Source organism: Aplidium turbinatum, chromosome 16 (assembly GCF_918807975.1).
Source record: "Aplidium turbinatum chromosome 16, kaAplTurb1.1, whole genome shotgun sequence".
Lineage (NCBI taxonomy): Eukaryota > Metazoa > Chordata > Ascidiacea > Aplousobranchia > Polyclinidae > Aplidium > Aplidium turbinatum.
In genome coordinates, this window is record NC_137487.1 from 20,876,571 (window position 1) to 20,898,511 (window position 21,941).

The window sequence follows — 21,941 nt, forward strand, 5'->3', positions numbered from 1 at the left end:
ATACTAAAAATAATTATCAAGCCCCCGTTGTGTTTGTAAATAAATATCTTAAAGCTGGAAGACATATTTAGCCGGCACTGAAAACAAAAAAGCGCATGTCAGAGTCAAAAACACTTTTGCTGCGGTCTCACGTAAATTTACGTTATTGAGTATTAGGCGCAAGGTGCAAAGCCTCGTAAATTCACGTTTTTTCAGGTAACGGATAACGCAGCTTATGATTGGTTCGAAGTTTTAGTGGCTGTAGCAGAATTTTGTTAAGTGACTACCGCAATCAATAGCTCAGCCTGAAATGTAGATTTGTTCATTTTTCCGGGAAAGGTGTTATCGGGTCATCAGAAACTTATTGCTAGAGCCAATAGTAATACCCATATTTTTCACAAGGCTATGAAGCATTACTAGTAGTTTGTGATCAACTTCAAGTGCTTGCATGACCATGCGCTCTGCATTGTTGACGTTGTGCGATCAATCTGTGGATATCATGCTGTGTTCGTTGAGTTTTGTTAAAGAAAACAAACAATTGCGTTGAACGCCACTGACGGCCAAAAGTCAATTGGCGACTACACCTCATTTTATAGTTGTAAAACGGAGTGAATATAATGAAATAATAATTAAGTGAATAATAACAAAGTAAAATAATAATTATCTTTTGCATTCATCTCTCCGTGACTATCGCAATCAATAGCTCAGCCAGAAATGTAGATTTGTTGATTTTGCCGAAAGAAGTGTTATCGGGACCTTCGGGAACTTATTGCTTGAACCAATGCCCATATTTTTCACAAGGCTATGTTGCATGTGATCAACTTCAAGTGCTTGCATGATCATTCGCTCTGCATTGTTGACTTTGTGTGACCATTCTGTGAATATTACGCTTTGTTGAGTTTTGTTACAGAAAACAAACACTTGCGCTGAACGCCACTGATGGCAAAAAGTCAATGGGCGATAACACCTCATTGGTGCTTGTGATGAAATATTTGAATTTAAGTAGGCTATGATTAATTATAAAATAAAAAAAATAATTATGAAAGCAAACGTAGTTCAACGATCTGTTTAAACGTTTATTGTAGAAGCGAAGCAGGAAGATGGATGCAAGAAATCTTTTTCGAAAATTTTTACTCGGAAATGAAGAGAAGCACTAAACTTTTGTAACGGAGTGAATATTTCAAACAAGTCTGCTCAAATGTCAAGTCAATTTGTTTGAAAAATTCATATTTTGCACAAATCTCATATGTACCTCAATACGTGTTTGTATAATCTGAGGGTGCAGGTGGTCCCATATTTGAACCCAATCATCGGAGGGCAAAATGATAAAATTATCATCACACCAAGTCTTCGGCACTAACGAGAGTAGGGTGGCCAGTTTTTTTTTCTCGGACGCCTTTCCTTCATCAATTACTGCACTCTCATCCAATTTATTAAACTGTGGATAAGGGTGAGCGGTGTTTATCAACAAAAAGCTTAAGGTAAGAACCGAACCAGGGTAGCACGATCGTCTCATTCACTACGCCATCATACTTGATAGTGGAACAAACAAAGGTTTGGCTCGAATTCATAACAATTGGTTTTATTTATTGTCGCTCTACAACAGCTAAAATCTTTTAGCGACTGAGTCCATGTTTAATTGTATATCAAGTTTACGATGTTATCACATTATTAGCCGACTTATTCTCGCTGCGTTATGCAGGATAGAACACAATCGGTACCGTTTTAAAGGCATACTAAATGAAAATTTCAAACTGGAATTAAGCATTAAAATGAGTAAACTGAACATTCAAGAATACATTTCCAAAACAATTACCGAAAAAAAATTGTTTTCAATGGCGCTGGCAAGGCCCAAAGTCCAGTGTTTTATTTATTTTCATTTTTTTCAAAATGACTAAAACGTGCAAACACTGCTTGAAAATACGTCACAAAAGACAGCAATAACAAAAGCCACGTTACCACATCTGATGTTTTGAGCAAACTGTCTGCTGTTTTGATGTTGAAATGTGATGTTTTGATGTATATACATACATACATAGCCTAAAGTCAAATCGCCCGCAGTAACAATTATTGCGTGATCGGTTGATTGCTTGTCTTTTGTTACGTAGACTGTACAGTCGCACGCTTCGTTGCTCAGGCCCAATCTCGTTTTGAAAGCTCTGAAAAAAGCACGCGTGCAATGGTGGTCAGACCGCATTGGGGCAAAATTTTATTGAAAATCGTTTTATGGTAGCATGTTAAACACAAAGAACGTGGAAAATCGCCAAGTCAAATTTTTCCTGTAGTATCCCTTTAAAGTCTTCGGTTTGACTCGACCTGGAATCGATCTCAGATCTACCAGCACCAGAGCCCAAGGCGACACCACTCGGCTACTGAGCCAGCTTTGGCTCGAGTTGATTCGGTATTTAGACTTCCAGTGGAATGCCAATCAACTAAAAATTTCAAAAAATATTCAAACCACTGGTTTGGGGTGTGCCTGAAACTTATGATTGTCAACACTGGACTGTAACGTAGACGCGTCGCGTGACATAAACGACTACATCACAGAAAGCAAACAAAAGCTTCGATGGTTATGAATAAGAGTTTAGCCAATCTAGTCAGACAGTCCATCATGGCAAGCAAGGTAACGGACGAGATGATGTGCCCTATCTGTGTAGAAACACTAAGAAAGCCAATACGAATCCTTTCCTGTGGGCACAATTTGTGTCACGTGTGCCTGGAAGAGCTATGTAGATCCTCCTTGGATAAAAGGTAAGAAAATAATAAATATGTTAACGGGAGACTACTGAGGCTGGGTTGCCTATCCCACAGGTTCTCAACCTTTTGAGATTCAAGGACCACTTAAAAAAATGTGTCCCAGTCACGGCCCACTACTCCCCTTCCTTCCTCCTCTTGTAACGAACAAATGTCACTTATTGCTTGCTAAGTCACATACAGTAGGCTAGTATTAGAAAGAATGCTGCACTTAGTGCGAACTTTGAGCTTGCACATTTGAGCATAGCATATCTAAACGAGGTGTAATGTTTGAAAGACTCAATCGGAGTTCATCTTCGACTTCAAGTCAGGAACGATAGGCCTACTTTGTTTTTATTGTAACTACTGTAGAAAATCCACATTCTCAAAGTTAAGATGTTACAATAGGTAAAATTGTTTTCAAAGCTTTCTGAGACAGTTGTGGATACTCATGTGAAGCTTGTATTCAAACTTTTATCAAGTTCACTCTCCGATGCAACACATTCAAAGTATTGTCACTGGTCAGTTCAATGAATTGGTTCAATTCCAATTTGGTAACTGTAATGAATCAATGTAGGCCTATGCAAGAAACGAACTGGAAACCCACGAAAAACTCTGAATGTTCAAATCACCAAAGAAGAAGTTAAATTGATGCTGCAGTGACTGACTATGAACGATTTCAAGCTTTGCTCGCGGACCACAGGTTGAGAACCGCTGGCCTATCTAATCACACACAATTGTTCACATTAGTCAGATAGGCCTACATAAAAATCCAGAAATTTGTTAGAGGCTGGTCGACTGGTCGTTTGAGTTAAGTGAGAACTTGTAGAGCAGATAACAAAGGAATGCAATGTAGTCGCATTTGGTCATCACCAGAAAACATCTTTCGAAGTCGAACAAGCCACTTATACAAACTGTATTTGCAAACATTTGCTAAAGTTATAATTTATATTCAACAATAGTAGGCTAGGCCCAGTCTACATAAATAATATACCCATACTACACTACATGCATTTCCTAAACACGTTTCCATAACCAACAGGTCCTATTAAGTAGTTTGATTGGCAGGTGCCCAACGTGCAGGAGAACTATTCAATTGCCCGACAATAATTTGGAACTGATCACACGAAATCGTACCCTGGAGAACGTCATAGAAGAAATGGGGAAGGTAAGATTTATTTGTTAACAGTCAGTTTCAAAAAAATTAATTTCAACAACGTGTCGCAAGACACGGAAATGAGTGAATGAGGTAGCGAACTTTGAAGAAAACTTCATGTTCTTCTGTCAATTGACTCCGATTAACTCTCATACGTTTTGTCCTTACCTTTATCATTCCCAATTCCCCATCCTGCAAGTCTGCTTCAGTGACGGAACTAAGGCGGCAAGTAGCTTAATTTAGAGGGGAGCGATGCAACAAAACACAATGATATGTAGAACTACTGTAGCCTATATTAATCCGACCTTGTAAATACCTTGTAAACAAAGTTACTTTTCTGTGTTTCAAAGGGGAGGGGCTATCGTCCATATTGATCCCACCCCTAGCTAGTTAGCACTTGAAGTTGTCTGACAGCAGTTTGAAGCACGACTATGCTGATCATTTAAATAGGCTGCGCTCCAATAAATACGTAGGTCTGCATAGGCTATAGTAGGGATGGGCAAGCTGTTTTGGACCACAGGTCAAAAACTTTTTAATCTTTGACAAGTGGTCCATGCAGTGGCTCCGAGAGGGGGCGGAAGTCGGGCCAGTTTCCCCCCTAGCAAAACATTGTAAAGGGTCAATGAGTAGTTTTTTGTTTTTGCACTTTTGAGGGGGGCCCATTTTTAGTACTTAAGTAAAAATGTACCAACTAAATAATAAACAAATTCTTAAATGAAGTGCGTAGTTCCAAGTATTTCTCAATCATTGTAAATGTCACTCTCGATGGTTCTCATCAAGAACAAATCATTTTCGTGTTAAGGTAGGCGATGTTGAACAGCTTCAAGACGTAAAATCTGAAGCTGAAATGATTTCTGTATCACTGAACGGTTTCGATTGTATTGATAGTTTTAACTTGAAAACTGGTGCTGTTTTAGCTAAGCGGAAACTAATTTTGCTTGACAACTGAACCTTAACTTCAAAATCTGCGTTGGCCAGGCATAGGATGTTGTATCCAACATAAGTTATCTGGGAAAGTTAAAGGTATCAGTCCAAGCACGACTAAAGAAAGTAAATCCTGTATATTTTTTGTTTATGGATCATCATCATGCGCACAGTGACCGGATGCCTGCGTCCCACACCATTGGACAATCTCCCCATTCTCGCTGGCATCCAACCCGCTGAGCTTCGTCGCGAAGAAGCCACTCCGACCCTCGGTCGACGGACAGTAGAGCCTAACCACCTTCTCCACCACAAGATCTCTGCTCTCCCAAACGAGCACCCCGTCGACTGAAATCAAGACACCCATTCGTGCCAGCCGCTCAACTTCTTATCAACGAAGCTGATGTACAAGACATCTTTGCGGCTGCTTGGGCGCACCATAAATGGAGTTGAGTATGGAAGTCAACCGCCACCAGACTCTATTCGTTCATCCCCGACGCCGACACACGCCCCTTCGGTCTAACACTACCAAGACAGGCGTGGGTGCGCCTTAACCGTCTCCGTACGGGCGTCGGGCTTTTCCGCTCAACCATGCACCAATGGGGAATGGCCTCTTCCTCCTCCTGTGAATGTGGTGCCGAGGAACAGACCGCAGACCACATCATCAATGACTGCTCCATCTTCAAGCCACCTAACGGAGTGCAAGGTCTGCGTGTCATGGATGATAAAACCAAAGACTGGCTGCTCTCTAGTAGCCTTCCAGTGTAGTCCGGGAACATCGTGAATCTGGGGTGGTAAAAGGATAGACCCTCGGCCCCAGACGCTCACACGACGACGACGATCATCATCATCAGTCATCATCTCCGCCTGCAGCAGATTGCACATCAACATGAGTTATTTGCTTCCAAGAGTGGCGATTTTGAGCCAGCTCGCCCAGTGTCGCCAAGTTGAGTCCGGTCCATGATTGGATGTTGTCTTGCCATCGTTTTGGTTGTCTGTCACGTTTTCTTTTTCCTTCTACTTTGCCTTCTGTGCAAACTTTGCTGATTCCGAATTGTGATCATTCAGTAAGGCCGTACAGTTTTAAAACTTTTGATTTTATTATTGCTGCAACTGGATGTAACTTTGCCATAGTTAAAAGATCTTCTGTTTTTGTGTGGTCAAGTAGCCTTTTGTTGATCATGCTTTTCATGATGTGATTTTGGAAGGTAGTGAGTTTTTTCTTTATTTGAGTTTTTTGTTTATGGATGATTGTTGCTTAAATCTAGTTGGAATTCATAATGTTGCCTACAGACAGCGTTGTTCAAATGTCTTATCATTTTTTGAGTAATTGATTATCTGTAAGCATGTGGCATCTTTAAAGTTATAGCCCAGACAGAGAAAAAATTCTGAAAAATTGAAAGAAAATTGTCTATCTTCTTACAAAGAAAATTAACTTCAAGAGGGTAATCAAGGCGTGGTGCAGTCAAACCCAATGATTTACATTACCCTTTTGCAATTGAAGCTCTAAAGACGTTTCTTAAATGCATCAAGTTGAAAACAACAAGAGCTTGATCGGAAGCTCAGTCAATGCTAAAGTAGCCTACAACTAGCAGTTTTAAGTTTGTGACTGCTTTGCAATATGTGGATTACGGTCGTAAACAAGATTCACTGATGAATTTAATGAAATTAAAGGAAAATGCAATCTAAGTAAGAGAAAGCTGAGAAGAGTAGGCTACCACTCGCAAGCTAAAGTTGCGGTGGCAATTATAAATTTAAAAAAAAATGATTTTCTTTTCCTGAGGACAGAACGCTTTTATAACTCCACTTAACTAGCTGAATCATTCGAAGGAAATGTATTCAACCGTACATTGCAAAGGATTCGATAGTTGTTGGAATTGACAAATGTATTAAGGGGGTAATGTGCCTTAATTTTGACATATTTCAATGGCATAATTTTGAGACTATAAGAAAATGGACATTCGTTTGCTATGCGTTTTATCATAGCACAAGGTAAGTACATTTGAAAAATACCGTTCATAATCATTTGGTTGCCATGGTAACCAACGGGGGGGGGGGCACAGAAACAAAAAACAATAACAAGCTTAACTCTAAAACCATTTAAGCTACAAGCACCAAACTTGCAGAATATGTTTTAATGTTAATTGGTAGGCTACTGCTATTTTGCATTCATCAAATACTGGCATTTGCACAACAATCTAACCTCTTAGTGTTATTTATTAAGTAAGAATCGATTTCGCTATAGTAATAGCATCTTCAGCTAGCACATGTAAAAAAGAAAATTTGAAAATACGTAAAATGAACAAATAAAGCAAACTCCGATATTATTAACACGCATAAAATTATATTTTAAATAGATGGTTACATAAAATTAAAATCAAAACCTGCAAGCCTAAATCTTAAACTGGTGTTCTGCCACGATTTTCAACACTACAGTATATACTGGTTCAAAATTCAAGAACACATGAACATTAACAATTGCTCACAAAGTATGTTTTTGTATTTAGTTTTAGTTGCCATGGTAACTTAGCAACAACCAATCAAATTATTTTTAGCAATATCTCCATTTTGCCTAAATAATATAAAAAACGCTCTCATGGTTTTGTAGGTAGGCAGTTGTTCTTAATATGTATTCCAAATTTCACACTAATGTGATGTTTGGTTATGGAGTTATGCTTGTTCCCGTGAGGCCACATGCACCAAAACACTAATTGGAGATATTGCCTTCCAAAGTTTACAATTCAAAATAGCCAAAAGATTAACACTTTTGAGAAACTATGTGAAGTATATACGACTGGAAATACATAACAAGTGAACATGCACAGTCATCTTTTCTGTTTAAAGACAATCAGTGCATTATGGGAAATTTTATTAAATTTTATTCTTTTTGAAAGGACAAATAATGATAAAACAACCATGCGAAGTTAGCTATAAAATGCTCACCAAACGCAATAAATCGGAAGAGTGGCCTTCGCAAAAATTGAATTTCAATGCCTTATAGGCCACATATTCCAAGTTTTGTGGGTTTATTTTATAGAAGAAGACTTAACCTATCCAAAACCAACAAAAACAGAAAATGGAAAAAAAAATGTTTTTTTTTAATATTTGAGCACATTACCCCCTTAAGAAACAAAAAACTTATCGTCGATGAGTTTGAAGTTCCATGAAAATTTCATCGTATGTCTATTGTGCAATTGCGGGCATGTGGGACAAATTTAAACCATTTAGGCTACAACAATGACGTTTTTCAAGACATTGCGGATGAGTTGGTACTTTTGACAGAAAGCCACACAGCAAACTTCAGCTGCAAACCAGAACGAACCACCCCATAATCAATACAACTTACAAGGAATCATTGATTGCAACATTCGAAAGGTTTTTCCAAATAGTTTTGTTATGATTTTTTTTGTGTTCCGGTAGCTAGGCTACCTCCAAAGGTTGCGCTTTGAGAACGTGGTTTTAACAATTACTGAAATTTGTAAAGAATTGTTTGCGCTCCAGTAGGCCTATGACTCAAAACCGATTGAAAAGCCTAACTATACATGTTGTGCATCAATTCAGACGTCGCAAAATTTGATCATTTGATGCTGTGATCCGTAGGACCGTAACTTTGCATTGCAAAAATTCCAGAAAGGGTTGAATTAAATCAGGGATGTCCAAAGTCCGGCCCGCAGGCCAACTCCTGCCCACGAGACGTTTTTGTATGGCCCGCGCCTGTTGTTGTACAATGTGTTATTTTTGGCCTGCAGACACACAAAAATCAGATGAATTCAACTTACAGTTTTCAGAAAAATTATTGTGGCTGTTGGCCCGTGAACACTTCAAATCTGGCTCGCGTGGGAAAAAGTTTGGACACTCCTGAATTAAATGCTTGGTTGAACTATTTTCGTTGCCTGTAGGCCTATTGTGTGTTTACAAAGCTTTCTAGACAAAATAGTTTGCCTCAATGGCATTTTTGCTGCAAGTGCAATCCAGTGATTAATCATTGATGATTTTTACATTGAACGAAGTTCTTTTCATGCTGAGGAAAGTAGGCCAGGTTAATTTCAGCTTAACACGAACATGCAACGCAGGATACAAATAGTTGTAGGCTATATTTGCTAAAAAATATTATGGGGCCCATTTTTCGCATTGTTTCCCGACCAGTGCTGACTTCTCTCGGAGGCCCTGAGTCCATGTGAGTATAGTTAGCAACAACAAACCTCATTTAACTTTCACAATGAAATTGTTACTAAATGTAGCCTAAGCATAATTTTATAAGCTCTTAACTTTCAGATGAAAATATCGGCAACTCAAAACACAATCGATACCGGTACGAAGGAAGCCCTGGCAGCTGCTACGATCCTACAGTTGAAAGGTAGGCTACACATTATGGCTGTGATTACGTTGAAATTACCTTGTGGGCACTGAGTAGGCTGCAATGCATATCATACCATATCTAGTCTACCAAGGCTACAACGCTTTGGAAAAACATTATTTATTATTGGATTGCAACGGCAGGTAGCCAACTTTCTTTGCCCCCTACTCGATCACTGCAAAGAAATATTTTGTTTTAACTTAAATTACAGGAAAGGACTGATTTTAGGCTTCTTTGGTTTTTCAGGAATAATGATATCAGCATTTGTATAGCGCCACGTCCACAGTGCAAAAAAACTATGATCCCAGCTCCTGGGCGCTGTAGCCTACATGACGATGGTGATGAAATAAAACTTTTTTAAAATGTTCAGTAAAATGTAATATTTTCAAGGGGGAATGCTTTTTTCCTACGGCATTTCATAACTGTGTGAAAATCAACCATTTAACGAGTTCAACTGCACAAAAATTGTGTCTGTTATTTCTATAATGTCTTTGGTTGGCAGATTCAGCAGCAACCTATCGGCAACAAAACAATTTTCAAAAAGAAGTGGAAACCCTGCAAACAATCATCAACCATGTCGAAGGATGGGACAAGTTACAGCCAAGCATCGATCAAGCGGAATGCTTGTTGAGTTTGGAAAACATTCCAGATGCAAAACTGGTTTGCGGTTTAATTGTATCCATAGTGGATGCGAATCAATCGTCACGCTTGACCAATAAATCACGTGACGTTTGCCATCAGAAGCTTCGTACACTGGCCCTGCGATTCGTGAATATGAAGGAATGCGAGTGCGCAATATCATTGGCTCGTCTCTTGTTTCATCTTGGGAAGAAGTTTTACAACGGGGGAAGCAGGTTAACCAAACTTGCGTATATTGGTGGGTTGATGGTAGAAGTGTCCAAACAGATGGAAGAACAAGTTAAGGAACAATACTCATTCATGGAGGAAGTCCTCGAATATATGGAAAGTACCGCTGATGCAAATTTACGAACAAAATGTGAGCAAATAGCGAGGTTTCTGTATAGTTTTGGATTATGTTGCAATAAAGCTGGCGATTGGACAAAATCAATAGTTCTCAACAACGGTGTGATCCTACTGATGAAGACAGCATTCAATGCAAACGCAAATCGATACTACGTCGTCGGCCACTGCTACAACTATCTAGCAAGAGCATATAGATCCTCCAACAGTCCCACAGAGGCACAGGCCGCATACAAAACAGCGATCGAAGTTTACAAAACAGCGACCGATTGGCCAAACGAGGAAAACAAATTGTTGACCATTTCAAATGCCGTGCGCAATTTGGAAATTATTGAAAGGAAACTCTCGAAAAAGTAAATCTTTCTGCTCGTTGCAATAGTGGTAATGACATAGACTTGCCTAGGCTACACTGTTAATAAAAGCAGTGTTTCCATAAACCAAAAATCAGCTTCAACACACAGACTCATAATCAAGTTTGAACAACATTTATGAAACTTTACAACCTGATCACCAACACGGATTCCGCCCTCTTGTCGTTTCTAGCAAATAATTAATATTCTAGTTTCACCATTCATGACGTTCGTTAGCCTATGCCAAGTAGAGAAACAATTAGAAATAATCTTGCTCGGTCTGCATCACATTTGGTTCATGCGGTGCTATTAGAGAAATTGTTCAGAAATATGAACCGGAATGAAGGAGGGGAGAGTGGGGTTAGTTGAAAAATGATTATTTTTTTAACTCTCAAAAACTTTTTTAAATATTTACGGCCAACATGTGAAGTAGTTTATAAAAATACATAATTCATGTTAGTTTCGAATTGTTAGGCCTATGTGGCAGCACAATTAAGTTTTATTAATGCGTTTATTAAAAAATGTTTTTACGATGACCAGGTGTAGAATTCATTGCATTTTGATTTTAAAGCAAGTAAGCATATTTGCTTACAACCCCATGTAAATGTTGGTTGGTTGAAAGAAGAGTATCCAGCTCATTAGTGGGCATTAAACTGACGTTTTTCAACTATAGTTGAAAAATCAATTGTATGTTTGTTTATTTTAAATTTTTATTAAAAGCTTAATTGACTCAATACTTATTTTTGGTTGTATGATAGACGACACCATAGATGATAATTTAAGCCACTTCAAGTTGTCAGGTTGTGCACCATTTTTTTTAAATTTCACTTAAAAAAAACTTTCCGACTAGCCCCACTTTCCCCTACAATAGCCTAAAGCAAAGGTTAACCGCATTGTGTATTTTTGACCATTCGTACTTAGTTATGATTACTATTGAATGGGCAAATAAATGAGTATCCCGCAAGAACTGAGGTGCCAAAAAGATATTTACTTGGGATGTCATGCTGAAGCTACAGAGCAGTGGGTGACACAGCAATCACTCGTTGTCGTCGTGTGAGCCTCTGGGGCTGTCTTGTCTCACGAACACACTCCCGCTTAGTTTATGAAAGAATGTTACCTACCACCTTTTGTGTTTGTTCATCAGTTGTTGCTTGTACGCAGGCCAGTGCAGTTTTATTTAATTTCAGTCATTTATTCTTAACATTTCAGGAATATTTGTTTTTGTTTAGATGAATTAAGGTATTTTCTTGACAAAGGACAGAAGTTTTTGCCAAAAACGTTTGAAGTTATGTAGCTACAGGTATTTTATTTTATGCATTATTTTTTAATTATGCAATGTAAACTTATAAAGCTGTTATCAATTATCTGTCTATCTAATTTTCTATTTAAGGCGTCATGCCCATTATATTGTAACATTGATTCATTAAATCGTATGAACAAGTTGTTCTCACATCGGTAACTCAACGCCTGCATATTGTAAAGGTGGCTACTAGATTCGAAGACCGTAATTCTTGGTCCTTTCGTGGCTTCCAGTTGTTGATTATTCCATACTGCGTTCTGTATTACGTCACCAATTCCATGGATTGCTTGTTTTCTGTGCAACAAAATAAACCACAACATTCCCATGGTTGGTTTATTAAGAAGAAAATGTAGACGCGAATTAGCGCAATTTATTGCCTGTGACTTTACAACGTTAAACCAATGACGACACGCCATGACGTCATTCAGCCACCTCATTAACTACGACGTCATAACTTACAAGCAGGCAACACTATTGCTCTTAATGTTGATCTTGTATCAGAGCATAATAACACATGATTGTGACGTCACTGTAGCTATCCCGTCATTCAGCCACGTAAAGACAGTTTCAGGAAATTTTGATCCCAGTTAAATTTTGTCTCAAGTTGAGTAGTTCCTGTCTCTGTCTGGCGTGTTCATTCTTGAAGGCAACTTTCGTGGCTTTCTTCTCCTGGCGCCTTTCCTGTTAACGAAAAAATTACTGTTCACTACAACCCGTTAAACAACCAAAATATGCTAGGTCAGGCTGGCAGAAGGTCGTTTGCAGCAACAATACATGTTTGTGTGATGAAAATTTTATTTAGTTTAGACATCCATTCTGTATAAAATATAAACTACAAAACAACGTCAAAATTGAAATCGTTTCATTCCAAACAGGTCTAGTGCAGAAGGTGGAAAGCTAAACATAAACCAGTGCCTTTCAAAACAAAACCTTTATTCGGTTGCAAACTAAACAAGTCAAGAAATACTTTAAAATCTTCAAAAAAATGTTCTGGTAATAGTTTTGGCAGTCATCAGACAATAGAGCCACAACGGTTCAAGCATGGCTACTTGGAGGTGCGGCCTAACTTGTCACATTCTGAATAACGCTACTGCTCTACTGTCTGAATGAAATTTTCTAAATCAAATTGTCGTTGTTTTTCAATGCCTGGTGATGTTAAAACCCAATTTATCACCTGCGGAAGACAGCAAGAAAGACGTTAAAATAATATTTTTAGAAAATTTCATTCTACAGTTTCCAAAAGTTGGCAAAGTCTACAAAATTTAACATATCAGACCGCATCTCCAGGTGGCCATGGTTCTAAACTTCCAAAGATGTCTCGGTTGCGTCACTCACTTTTCTGGCTTCTTTCACAGCTTTCTTCCGTTGCATTTTCTCTTCTTTTGTTTCATCTTTCCTTCTTGAAGGGGGAGTAGGTTTGGGGAGGGGCTCTTCAGGGTCCAAGGAGCGCAACTACAAAAGTAACAAATACTTTAAAAGCGAAACAAAAAGTGTTGTTTCAATGGAGCAAAGCAAACATTATGGACAAGCTTGTTATTGCATATAAAGTCTGACCACGATCTGCTTAATATTGAAAAACACTAACCATTCGACAAACTCAAATCAAACATGAAGACCATATTGTGGTTAGATTTTAACTTAGAAATTTTTAACAAAGTTGGACTGTTTGATGGTACTTGTGTTGACAGATGCTAAGTATGATAAAAGGTGGAACGGGAAAGCATGTGGAAAAATCTGTCTCGTTCCAAAAATTAGCTTAGTTGTTACATTTATTTTTGCGCTTGTTCAAATAGAAGAAGTTCAAGCTCTTTTGCTGAGAATAAATTCTGACAGACTCGGGGAAGTCGACCTAAGGATTACCATCACTTACTTCCTTTTTGGTGAGTCGTGGCGCGTCGTTAAGAGGAATTCCTGTTCGTTCCGACACTTTTACTTTCTACGGAAACGGAAAAAGAAAGTTTTTAGAGGCGATAAGTTTCAAATCTCCACATCTGCTGGACCAGATGTTTAGTTGGTGTGGCTGTCATTCACATGCAATGTGCAATATAGCAGCACTTGGTCCTAGACATGTCTCCATATTAGCCTCAAAGTGTTAACCAAAGCAACAATTTACTGCATAAGAACACAAAACTAAACCCTGGTTGACCAGTTCATAGAGTATATTGCCAAACTATTTGAAAGGTTTCACAACCTGAGGTTGGAAACTCAAAGCTGTCAGTCAAAGTACATTTTAAGAAGATATGGTTTAAGATAAAATAAAAAGTTTTGTACCAATAACAATTATTTCAATTAATATTTCTTACGCAACACAACGTCAGTACCTTGGTTGGCTCTTGGATAAGCTTTGGATGATTGAACAATGATGAATATGTACCTGGATGATGAATTAAAGGTTCAGAAGCAACAGATTACTTTATTGTATGTGGAAGAGAGGGGGAGAGGAAGCGCTTGACAAAGTATCAGTCTTGTCATGACGAGCCATCCACTGGCATCACATAGTGTCATGATGAATTTGATGTTTATCGGACAGGGAAAGCTTCTTTGAGAGCTTGATCCTGGCAGTTTCACAAACTTGTAGAGTCTTTGAAGCGCTGACGCGGGCACGGTCGCCGAGGTCGACAGAGTGAAGTTTCCGCTTAGTTGTTGGCGGGGAATTATTCCATCCTTGGTGCCACTGAATGGAGAGCAGTCCTGAGATGTGTTGCTCAAGCGCACACCAGAGAGCCGAACCAGGGCCGCGTGCTCTTGAGTCGGACGCGTAACAACTGAGATAACGGGGCGGACACGGTCATTACTTAACAAAACGCAAAAAGTGCATTCTTACTATGAATAAAATTTTCAAGCCATTTTCAATTTAAACTACAAACCACTTCTCCATCCGCTTCCCACACTCAAAGCATCCACAAATCTGTTGTAAACCAAATACTGTGGAAAACTTGAGCCAGCGTTTAGCCAGAACTACAACTGAAAGCCTTAAACTTATCTTGGAAATTTTAACCAGTGGCGTCTTTCTATCTACGACATACTAAGAATGGTCTCGCAATCCCATTTGTCGCGCACGTTATCTTTCACCATGGTTACCACGTCGCTGTCGTCACTGTCGGTATCAGTGACATCACAACAGGCAAGGACCTGATCGGCCGTCAGCTTGTCCGCGTCGATGTCCTCCTCTTCTCTGGAAAGTAAAATTACATGAAACTGAAATCACTGAAACAGAGGCATCGCTGCAAAGAACTGGCCAAATGCAATGCTGCCAGATGAAGACAAAGCTTCTTTGGAGCAAAGTAAACACAGGTGCATTAGCAGCTGTTGGTAATTTGGAAACTATTCTACGAAAACTCAATCTATTGCATTCTCTACGAAATGTTACCACGAGGTGAAAATACCACTTGCGTTGCAAAATAGAGCAATACCTTTATTAACATGGACTCTCACCTCGCACTCTTCAGTCCCAGCAGCATCTTCATTCCTCTCACATTATTGACGTCATCCACGGGGAAACCACCTTCTATTTCAACTTGAGGTAAATCACCAATTTTAGAATCTTCGTAACTTTCGAAAAACTGCAAATATAATAATTGCAAAGAAGCAATAAGAAGCTCTACCTTTCTATTGCACTTTGGGCAGTGACTTCTTTCAACATCCCAATATCGTAAGAGCACAGCTTGATAATAAATTGCATTCAAGTTCAAATTCAACCCTCGATTTTCAATGTTGTTAATATTATTTGCAACTTTGAAGATCGCTGCTCTTCAAAAGGGATGGCTTGTAATAATATTCTACAGTGCCCCTCATAAAATGAAATCAAAAGTTGAAACGTTATGGCAGTAATGCCCAGCAATGCTGATAGTAGTTCTTTAAGGGACAAATACTTCAATTAAATCATGAAAATTTTCAAAGTACTGCAGTAACTTACTCTTTCAAATTTATCATCTAAAAAGGTCAGTTGATCATTTCTTCGCATAACTGATGACGTCATGGAGTAGCTGGTAAATTGTGATTTTGCTTCTTCATGTTCGTCACCAGAATATTCCCAATCTTGGAAATCCGATCCCACATCGGAACCGAGTTCAATGTCGTCATTTTGGGGATCATGGGAATTTCCATCACATGCCAATTCCATGAAGTTGTCTTCCAGCTGGTTTTCAGGGTCACCATGGTCAAAATCCTCCTCAAGACCAGCCACAATGTCAGGATCCCATGTTGGTTGCGGACCAACTGGAGGAATTGCTCGATGGAGCAAACCAATATCCTCCTCAACTTTGGAGCCAAATACAACTGAAGGAAGCTGCAGGATAGGTTTGTCATTCTTCAGGATATCCGTCATTCCGTCTTCATTTTCATCACCAACCTCAACCACCACTGTAAACATAATAAGTAAACAGTTTGCAGACGTTGAATCAACGTAAAAATGGAAATTTGTCCGAGTTGGAATACAAGTTCTTTCATAACAGATAAAAGTTATTAAGAGTATCCCGGTAAATTCCGATTATGACTGAAAATTAATATTAAGTGAATGCAAAGGCAAGGAAGACAATCTTGGTGGTCATCTTTCAGCATGTGTCCTGGCGGCATGAGTTAGCTGCATGCTCTCCATCATTGCCAAATTGACACCCTCTCAATGATGTCACTAATGCTAAGGAACAAGACATCAAGAATGATGAGTTTTATCACAAGACTTAACTTTGAACATGAACCTTGAACACATTTACTTAAAACAATGTTGTTCTGGACTCTGGAGAGATTAACAAAACCTACTTCTGGACGGATTGTAGATGTAGAAAGCACATTTTGACATTAAATTCAAAACTCAAAGAGATTTCAGACTTTCTGCTTAAACTTCTCCTTTCTTAAATGCAATTGCTCATATTCCAAGCACAAAGAATAATGAACAACACCCACCACGTTTGCTTGTAGGAACAAGAACGGCAGTTTGTTTCTCAGTGGGCTCTTTTAAATGCTGCATATAGTCATAATCATCTTCAAAGCCGACACCAAACTTCTTCTGTGTGCTCAAACGTATCTCATAATCATACCCAACCTGCAGGAAGCATGAAAAAATAACATTCAAGTTTTACAAATCAAACTCAGCAAAACTTGTTCAACAACGCAACACATATTATGGTTTCCTAGTTATATATATACATTACATATCATATTATACTGTTCAATGTTTATCCATTTTAAGAGCAAGGTCTGTTTAAGAATAAATTTCAATTCATGAACACACAAATTAGCAATAAGCACATATACCATATGTAATCCACTAAATGGATTACCATCAACTTGGAGGTAACTAGCTATACAATGCGGAAAACCTTCCTTAGCAAAGCATCCGATTACAAAAACATCAATTTCCAATCATGTAACGTCCATAACTTCAGTTGTAATGGTAAACTATGCAAATGTTGACTGTAACTAAGTGCTATGTATGTATATATATCATTTTATACAAACTGTGTGAATCTGTCTGAACGCACAGTCCTATACACTTACTGGAAAAACTAAATTTTCACTTACCTCTGAAATGGAGTCTGGAATTTTAGTGACTCCGCCATATGGAAGTAAAACTCTTTGTGGAGCATCATCATCTGCAGCTAAAGGGTCCTTTTGGCTCCTGAAGCACAGAGGTCAGTTCAAGTCAAGTATTATTTTATACACTTCAAAATTGCAAATGTGCATGAAACTATTCAAAGGTTTATTAACCAGTAATAGAAAGACTAAACCCATTTCACAAATTGCCCAACATTCAATAGAAAGTGAAGCAATAATTCTACAGAATATATATAATAACTTAAAATAAACCGCGTTTAAGATTATAAATGTTATGCACATTGAAAATGACCTAAGAATAATGTTTTGCAACCTTTTCCAGTTAGGCCACTAATAATGCAATTAATAAAAACTAAAATTAAAATTTTTCCACCTGTGAACAAGTTGAAATGTGACAGACTTCTTCTTGTCAATAAATGGTTTTGCTCGCCGAGGCTAACATATCAATGAAAAAATAAAAACAAAATTAGTTAATCGCATATTTAGTTTAATGCTTGTTCAAAATTTCATAGTTTTGAATTACAGGACTTAAAAAAAAACTACAATGCAAATACAATATATAACAAGCTAGCACCATTGCTACAAGCACTCAAAAAAAAACTACACAAGTTTGTAATTAAAAATGAAACAATCTAAGCCTGTCATCACAATTGTGCACATGATCATAGGAAAAACAACGATAAGGAGAAACAACGATAAGTTGTTTTGCATTACTGTACATTTATCAGCTGTCAACCTAACAGCTGAATAAGCACTGTACAATAATAGCATACCATAGTTGTTGTATGCAAAAGGTATTTGTATCTTCACCACTTTTATTGTGCATGCCCAACCACGATGAAGGTTTTTCAGTTTGAAGGAAAACCAATTCAAAAAATTTAAGGTACAAAAATTTGAAAACTTCAGATTTGAGAAGGCAAAAAAATTTTTCTAAAAATCAAACAAACACTAGCATAAAAAATACCACCTAGGGAAAAGGGTGGAATTTTTTATGACCGACTCATGTGGAAATAAATTTGTTTGTATCACCTAAAAAGGAATAATTATGTTATTCTTTTTTGGATTAACCTCACAACTTTTATAAATTTTTAAATAACGTTTGTGTTAATGTACTAATTTGCAACCATCGAAGTAACTGCATCCTCTTCAAAAATATTTTGTAATTGAAAATAATTTGACAAAAGAAAAAAAATTAACAGTTTATTAATCAATAATGTCAGCACAATTTCTACTTAACTATACGTTACCAGTTTTTTGGTTTTGAAATAAAGTTTTTAGAAAAACTCCATTTTTTAAAAAAAATATTAGCCTATGGCATACGGTACTGACTTTTAAGCGGCATAAAAGTAGGTATATTAATATAGTTTTGGGAGAGAGTTTGCTTTCTTGTACCAAAGACAGGCATGACACAACAATACAACAGGGTTGAGCATTATAACAATATATTTTACATATTTACAAGTAGTTTTAACAGTCGCACAGTCAAACGTTTCAAGTTAAGCCGAGGTATCCTATTGCCTGTACCCCTGGCAAATAGACGTACCCCACTTGACGTACCCCACATACGTACCCCATAGACGTACCCCATAGACGTACCCCACAGACGTACCCCACATACGTACCCCACATACGTACCCCACTTGACGTACCCCACATAGACGTACCTGGCAAATAGACCTACCCCTGTACCCGAGGTATCCTATTACCTATTGCCTTATACAGTATACAGAGCAAAAATAGACGTACCCACTTGACGTGGTAGCTGACTTTTGCTACCTTGGTGATACCATGTCTTCTAGAGGGGGGTGTGAGCATGCAGCTATAACTCGGTGCAAGTCAGCCTGAAAAAAGTTTAGAGAACTCCTCCCTATCCACACAAGCAAGCAACTTCCTGCTGCAACCAGAGGACAAGTTTACTCCAGTTGTGTGAGGAGTGTCATTCTCTATGGCTCTGAAACGTGGGCTACTTTAGCAAGCACCGTCAAGCGCCTACAACGTAATGACGGAGCGATGGTAAGATGGACATGCCTAGTCAAGCCTGAAGACAACATCCAGTTTGAGACTTTTCTATCAAAGCTCAAATTAAAAGACATCAGTGAAGTCCTCCAATTGGGCAGACTGAGATGGCTTGGTCACGTTGAGCGCAGCTCAAGCTGGATCTCACAGGTCAGATGTGTCAACATCGCAGCACAGCGGGGTCAAGGTAGACCAAAACTTTCTTGGGAAGAACTTGTAATTTAACGTAACCTTGTAGCCCTGAACATGGACTCTGCCAACCCAATAAATCGCGAAGTGTGGAGAAGACTTCGTTCTCGACAGACAGACAGGCCACACCCTCGACATGAGGAATTAATTCATGGCCTACCGGTAGGTATAATCAAAATTGGTTGATGATGAGACACTATCTCATCACGAAGTTAAAATCTGCATCATCGGTTTATAGCTTATTTTTTTGTCATAAATCACATTTAATTACTAAAATTTACAAATTTCATTACTTGATAGAACAAATCAATTGGAAGTGACATAAACTGAAACAGTTACCGTACTGACAGTGGGTTGAGAAACTTACCATTGAAAAATGTGTTCTTTGTTCTAACGTTCACAAAGTCAGTACAAGATAGAAAATTATATAACGAAGTCGAGCAGCAAAATTGCAGTCAGTCCAAAGATTGTACCAGGTTAGTACAAACCAAATTCTACAGTATTCTAATTCCGAGCCTTAGATACTGTGAAGAAAAGGAAATCGAATTACTAATTGCATAAAAGCTGAAATGTGTTGTCAAAGATTATTAGTGTTGCCACCTAGAAAATCCTAATCTACACAACGAATGTTAAAATTAGATCAGAATGTCAAAAAATCAGAATGTCAAAAATCAGAATATCAAGTCAAGTCAATTTATTTTGATTCAATAGCGCCGTGTATAAGAAAACAAGCAGAGCAAATAAAAATGAGAAACAATGCATTGTAAGTTTGCCCCGATAGCTCAGTTGATTATCGCGTAACACGGTGACTTCATGAATGAAGAAGCTTCAAGGGCGCTGGTTTGACTCTCGGGGTGTACGCTTGACAACGGATTCTAAAGATTAGTCTCCATTCAGCGGCACCTAATGGATGGAATAAATCTACAGCAACAAGATTTCAACAATCGGAAACTTTACTCTGTTAATCTCGGTGACAGGCTTGAGTCAGTGATTCAAAGCCTCTACAAGTATGCGAAACTGCAAGGAATGACATATCAAGGCTTTGTCAATCCTAGGATAAAGATTCAAAACCAAACCAAGTTACAGCTATTTATTAGATTATAGCGTTACCAGGACATGGACATGAAAACTTTAGGCCTAATATTATTTATACTGTCACTGTCTAAAAGTTTTATCAAGTTATTTTTTGGTTCTCCCATTTCTATGTTAGTTTAGTTTTGGTTGGTTGGTTTGTATCTTTTATGTCCGAGGAGTGGGATTTATATATTTTTTTGCCCGATTGTCTACCCACAGCCCTGTAATCCAAGTTAAGTCAAGTTATTTTGTTTCAACAGAGCCATTAACAATTGTACAACTGAATCCATGGTTAAATTGGTTTGGCATGCAATTTTGTGCAGAAAATGCAAAGTAAAGCAGCGCTGCTTCTGCTTTCAGGTGTTCGCTTGAGCAACCGAAATAAAAATATTTGTTTTTATGACAATATTTGTTGAAACATTCAACTTTTAGGCTTTTTTCTAAATTTTGTGTTATTGGGCTAAAGTTTTTCGCAATTGCGCAGGAAATGTTAAACATATCTGGCAACACTGACATTGCAATGAAATCAGAGTTGCCATAATGGCAATTTTCAAAGGCGTTTGGCTGCGTATTTGTGGTTTGACGATTTGGCTCCTATATGACTATTTTTAAGAACCAATTTGGCTTAATTAATTGTGTTTGGACATTTCCTAACATATTTCACTTTTCATTGTGGTATCTAGATTGCTATGGCGCTATTTCATACGCATTGTGCATAATTGCCCGTAGCACCGTTGGCCTACTATTCTTGCAACAAATCACTTTCTCAGTTGTTTCTCAATCTCAGTGGCGAACCCTTTTTATTTATTGAAGTAGTGTGCCTGCCTCTGCACACTAATGTGTATGAATGTGTAGTTAGATTTACTGTTATGGGGTGGTGTTGGCTGACTAGATGACTACTTATGATCTTTCGCTACCATCCTGATTTCGCCATAATCTAACAAACAGTTGTACAGTTTGCTTTGACAATTACATTTACTCAGAGATGTACGTATACGCCGCAAATTCTACGCCGCAAGTATGCGGCGTAGACTTTTTGTTTGCGCTAACGCTTGGGGCCACATTTTTTTGGATAGTTTGCTCTTGAGGCTACGCCGTAAAATTTTCACGTTTTTTTAGCGCATAGCGTCAATGCATACTTTTTAATGTATTTTTTTCACTACAACACGCCAATACCTTCCAGCGCTGCAGTTGAAAGAATGTTTTCATGGGGCAAAGACATATTGGAACCAAAACACAGCAAAATGTCAAATGAACACTTTCAGATGCTTGTGTTTCTTTGCGGAAATTCAAAATAAAACTTGTTTGTTCTGAGTGGTTTATACCGTGTGA

The 21,941-nt window shown here is 38.2% G+C and overlaps 1 protein-coding gene across 1 annotated transcript; it reads right to left on the reverse strand.

The window, feature by feature from the left end:
• Positions 1 to 12,096: 12,096 nt before the first annotated feature.
• LOC145785512 (protein LTV1 homolog) lies at positions 12,097 to 20,066 on the reverse strand. Its single transcript, XM_082597165.1, has 11 exons — positions 19,903 to 20,066; positions 17,704 to 17,765; positions 17,298 to 17,394; positions 16,680 to 16,818; positions 15,694 to 16,139; positions 15,213 to 15,340; positions 14,804 to 14,952; positions 14,099 to 14,151; positions 13,648 to 13,713; positions 13,113 to 13,229; positions 12,097 to 12,458 (listed from the first exon to the last, which is right to left on the reverse strand). Exons 1-11 carry the CDS (start codon positions 19,903 to 19,905, stop codon positions 12,345 to 12,347), a joined length of 1,374 nt encoding a protein of 457 aa, XP_082453291.1. The 5' UTR covers positions 19,906 to 20,066; the 3' UTR covers positions 12,097 to 12,344.
• Positions 20,067 to 21,941: the final 1,875 nt, after the last annotated feature.

Bases quoted from the DNA above. Each gene is read 5' to 3' on its own strand.
- LOC145785512 (XM_082597165.1), bottom strand. The intron at 14,152-14,803 runs GTATGTCGTAGA...TTCATCATCCAG, and splicing joins GGATTGCGAGACCATTCTTA to GTACATATTCATCATTGTTC. The intron at 12,459-13,112 runs GTGAGTGACGCA...TTTCGTTAACAG, and splicing joins CTGTGAAAGAAGCCAGAAAA to GAAAGGCGCCAGGAGAAGAA.